This window comes from Sinocyclocheilus grahami, unplaced genomic scaffold, assembly GCF_001515645.1.
Source record: "Sinocyclocheilus grahami isolate Dianchi unplaced genomic scaffold, SAMN03320097.WGS_v1.1 scaffold103.1, whole genome shotgun sequence".
NCBI classification, from domain to species: Eukaryota; Metazoa; Chordata; class Actinopteri; order Cypriniformes; family Cyprinidae; genus Sinocyclocheilus; species Sinocyclocheilus grahami.
Window position 1 is genome coordinate 1,517,291 of NW_015505282.1, and position 5,045 is coordinate 1,522,335.

General features: G+C 36.4%; 1 protein-coding gene across 1 annotated transcript in view; it reads right to left on the reverse strand.

Moving 5' to 3' along the window:
- Positions 1-220: 220 nt before the first annotated feature.
- LOC107588453 (slit homolog 1 protein-like) overlaps positions 221-5,045 on the reverse strand; it is a 69,118-nt gene continuing 64,293 nt past the window's right edge. Inside the window, exons 36-37 of the mRNA XM_016276552.1 lie at positions 4,220-4,431; positions 221-815 (exon numbers count right to left, since the gene is read on the reverse strand). Of these exons, the coding sequence (XP_016132038.1) occupies positions 571-815; positions 4,220-4,431 (457 nt within the window). The 3' untranslated portion in view covers positions 221-570. The remainder of the gene's footprint in view (positions 816-4,219; positions 4,432-5,045) is intronic.

A 5,045-nucleotide genomic window follows, 5' to 3' on the forward strand; every position in this document is an offset into this window, starting at 1 on the left:
TGCGGCTTGGTAGAAATCACATAAACAGACCTAAAAAAACACTGTAGGGTAAAACCAGCCTTTTAAAGAGGCAAAAACCTTTAATGAAATAAATAGAAACACTTGCAAACACAAAAACACTTATGAGGCACTAAATGAAACAAAAAAGCTGCTTAAACGACTGTGTCAAACAATTGTGTGTAGAAAACAGACTAAAAGGTAAAAAATTACACATCGCCGATGTCAGTGTTCAACATAGAAAAATACTATATGGAAATTAAAAACCGTATATATATTACAATTCAAATTAATGCTAAACAAATATTTTACATTTATATTAAATACTATAAATTCTGTATAACATGCTCTCCGTTAAACTGTACTCTTAATTCTAAGATCCACTTGTTAGATTTTTACTTTCGACATTAATAATTCCTCGCCTGACAGCACAAAATACCCATAATTCATCATTCACATGCAAGGGTTATCTTTTCTTAAATAGTTCTTCAAGCTACCTCACAGATGTTATACTGTCCACAGATACAAATGCACACTATTTTCTCTTTTAATGTCTTCTGTGGTCTCTGACGACTACACACACTTTCCACATCCGCATTCGATCGTCTTTTCGACGTCCTGCGTGAATGAGCTGCCGTCGTCGCACTCGAAGCTGTAGCGTCTGCGTCGTGCCCTGGTGCCGCCGCAGCAGAAGCCCGAATCCGGCCTGCAGCCGCCGCGACACTCCACCCAGGACAGCGGCTGCGTGCTGCGACACTGGACCTCGCCGCGCCGCACGCCATGGAAGTCCCGCACCGACTCGCCCTGACACGGAGCCACTGGAGGCAAAGATTACACTCAGACAGAGCTGGGTATTACTTGAAAACTGTAGTCCGTTACTGATTCCAAATTACACGACACAAATTGTAGTTAGTAACGTAATCCATTACATTACACATTTTAGGTAATAAAATCAGAGTACTTGTAACCTAACATATTGATTTGAATAGGATAATCTTGTACCATATTGATATCTAAAAAAACCCCACTAACACTAGCTTCTCTAATCTTTTTGTATTCTATCTATTTGTTTTCTTTTTATTTATTATACAATTAACAAAAGCAAAAAAGGCCTCTAACACTAGCTTTCTCTATTCTTTTTCTATTCTGTTTTTTATTTTATAATATATTTATTATATATATTTTTTAAACTTGCTATGTGTACTGCGTTAAGCTAACTGAGACTTGTTATAGCACTTGCATATCATTGCTCTTTTGTTGATTTTGATTGCTACTATTGTCCTCATTTGTAAGTCACTTTTAAGCATCTGCTAAATGACTAAATGTAATGTAAATGTAAAATATATTACACATTTGTTGTTATTAACAACCTGAAGTGCATTAAACATTACATTACATAAAAGTTTCCTAATACAAGTCGACCGATTGATTGACTGATTGATCGACCGGCCGATTAATCTGCCGATTTTTGGCATGTTTTTAATTAATCGGCATCGGCCGATTGTGCTGCAAATTAGGCCGATTTATAGGCAGGCACGTCTGGGGGCAGCTAAGCGTTGTTGTGGGATGCTGGAGAATCTCTCTCCCTCTGGCTGCATGAGAGACGGAGCAACTCACATTCTGCATCAGCGTCTTGTTCACACACAGCTTCAGCTAATGATGGCAGGGCAAAACAGACAGTTTAGGAGGCGTAATTACGTTTTACCCTACTAGAATTGATGCCGACCATGCTTATCAGATTCATAAGTGCAACAAGTCATTTGCATGTGAAAGTAGAAACGCGTGCAATTCAGATGAAACTTCTGGGCTGACTATAATGTGCACGTTAACTTTCCTCATGAAATGTGTCTGTGGGTCAGAGGGTCACAGTAATTCTGCCAAGTAAAAAATGTTCCTGGATCAACATCTTTTGTTGATCTTGCATCAACATTATTGTCCAAAAATATAGACCTAACCCTCACCCTACCCTACCCATAATTTATCCCTAAAATCAGTGGGAAATGATGGTTGAATAGCAAGGGTGTAGAAGCACCTAACTCTGGTTGTAAGGCTAAAATTGACTTTTCCTTTAAACTTATCCCCCAATTCTGATTGGTTTATTTGAATATTGTTGATCCAGGAACATGTTGCACTTGGTGAAATATACACGTTCACCGTAATATTTGTGAACGCTTTTAATTTTTGTTCTCACTATATGGCCATTAGCAGTGTCCAGTGTTTCCCATACATTGAGTTATTTGTGGCGGCTCGTCACAATATTAAAACTGACTGCCACAAATAGATTTTCCAAAAGGCTTATACTTCGTTGAATAAACTGAGCACTGCACGTGTCAAAATTAAAATGCAGATTAAGTATTTTTATATGAATGTATCTTTGCAAAGAACCGACCGTCTTCAGAAAAGCTTTGATTTCATTTTAATTTCGTCTTTCCTGTAATGCCTGATAAAGTAGAGTTTGTGAGTGCAGCGCTTATTTGATTACAGTCGTTACCGGGGAAACCGATATATCTCCCGCTCCAAAAGCGCCTCCTGCTGGCGGAGAATGAATTTGCATTTGCAGACTGTGGGGAAACACTGGTGTCTGTCAGCAAACATAAACAAAAAGCATCCTTCAGAACTGTTTTTGAGAAGGTGCTTAAGTTTTGAGCCATGCATTATTACTATGAATTCGGCTACTACTACTATTACTATCTTGTACCCTGCAATAATCATTTACTCAAACTCTCTTTTATGAGATGAATGGGGAAAAAAAAAAGAAAATCAGGCAAACATATCGGCCAAAAAAAAAAAATCAGCATCATATATCGGCCATCGGCTGCCCTGATTTATAAATATCAGTATCGGCCAGTGAAAAACCCTTATCGGTCGACCTTTATTTCCTAAACTGGGGTTCATGAAGAACTGCAGGGGGTTCGTAAGTTTAATGAAAAGCTACTAATTAATTAAATCATCAAAATAAAACGCTTACTAAAAAATATAATTTGTTTACCTGCATGTCATGTGATCATAACCAATGTCGGAGAACTGTGCGTGAATTTGCAAATGTGTTGCTTAATTATTAATTTATCACCTTAATTTATCAGGAGGGAATTCAAATAAATATATTAAGTGAAAGAGACAAATACAATTTTGGGAATCCCTACATGTAAATAATAAATACTGTGAATTTGCATTTTAATGTGTTTGAAAGACAAAAGCCCTCCAAAGACACAGTAATACATGGTTAAATAACCTACTGATTAGTGATAATTCAAATACAATTTAATGTGTTCATCAGTAGTTGCAATGTTGAGAAAACATTTCTTAAAACTTGATTTTTAAAATGATTTTTGTGCCTTTCAATTTTCTGTATTATTAATTATTTCTGTATTATTAATTATATCCACTTGACTAATGACTGGTCTTTGTGTGAATGTCAACAAAACTGGAAGACTTTCTGAATGTATTTAAGCGGTAGGCTATATTAAAAAGGAACATTTAAAAGATGAAATAGAGGAATTAGGGAAAATCAATTAATTATTAATAATTGTATTGCTATTGTTTGAATAATATGTAATCATGTAAGCAATAAAAAAAGTAACTGTAGTCTAATTACGAGTATTTTTAAAATGTAATCTGATTACAAGTACTTAATTTTTGGAATCTGATTACATAATCCAGATTACATGTATTTAGTTACTACCCAGCTCTGCAGTCAGATTATGGTTTATGACAGGGGTTTTCAAACTTTTTTGTCAGCCGAACCCCTTTGACCTAAATTATTTACTTGAAGTACCCCCTGAGATTTTAAGTAAATATTTCAATAATTGAATGGCACATCTGCATGTTTAACTTTAAAAACATTTATTTTGATCAGTTTTAAAGTTTCAGTAGTATTTACATATCTTATTGTTATTATTACACTCAACAAACTATAAAAATTCATATTACTGTAATTTACAATACAATTATGACATTTGTGCAACGAATTATTTTTTAACACAGGGTTTCCCAAAAAGAGAATTATTTTTATACATTTAAGATTTTACATTTACATCACACATTTGTATAAACCTGTAACATTTCTTTGCAAAAATTTTTTTTTTAATTAATTTGTTAATGGTATACACTCGTAGGCATTCCGTGTGCCAACTCACGAGCCCCCTGCAATTCCCTCACGAACCCCACTTTGGGAAACCCTGACTTATGATAATGGTTTGTTGTGTAAATGAGCATTGTTTACCTGTGTCGCAAAACTGGCCGCTGTAGCCGCTGTCGCAAACGCACTGCGCCTGTCCCGTGGGTGATTCCTCGCAGAAGCCGTGCTGGCATGAGAGCGCCGCACAGGGGCCGGGGGACTCGTCCTCTTGAGCGCACAGGGGCCCGTGGAAACCGTCCGCACACTCGCAGCGGTACGACTGCAGGTCCACCGGGACACAGGTGCCGTGAACACAGCTTACAGCAAAAGAGAGGACAATCAGGTTTAGACCAGGGGCCAGATTTACTAAACAGGGCAAATTAGCATGAGAGCACAATGCCAAAAAAATCACCTAAATCTACTAAAAACACAGGCACTAAATGGGTTAAGACGCGCTTTTTTTTTTGGGCTGATAAATAATGGCACAAACAGCAGTAAATTAACGCAAACCTTAATAAAACATCTTGCGTGATTCATTTAAATACTGAAAATTAAACTCCTACAAATGCATATGCAAATAAGGTCAGCTGCAAAAATTACTGTTTCTCAGTGCGTCTTTAGTAAATCCTAACAGTAGTTCTTTAATGCCAAAAGACGGTTTGCATTGGCACAAGCTGTTAGTAAATCTGGCCTTATGATTATAAACTGCCTAAATAGGAGTTGGTGGTACAGCAGGGATTTATGTCATGCTAATGGAATATTTTACACAAGTTAACTAGATAATACTGTTTTTATATTATGAAATTAAATTACTACACGGAAGTAGGGGTGACCCCGAATAGTCGAAGATTCGATGCTTCAATAGGATGAGCCTGATTCAATCTCACACTATATATACAGTATATATATATATATATATATATATATATAT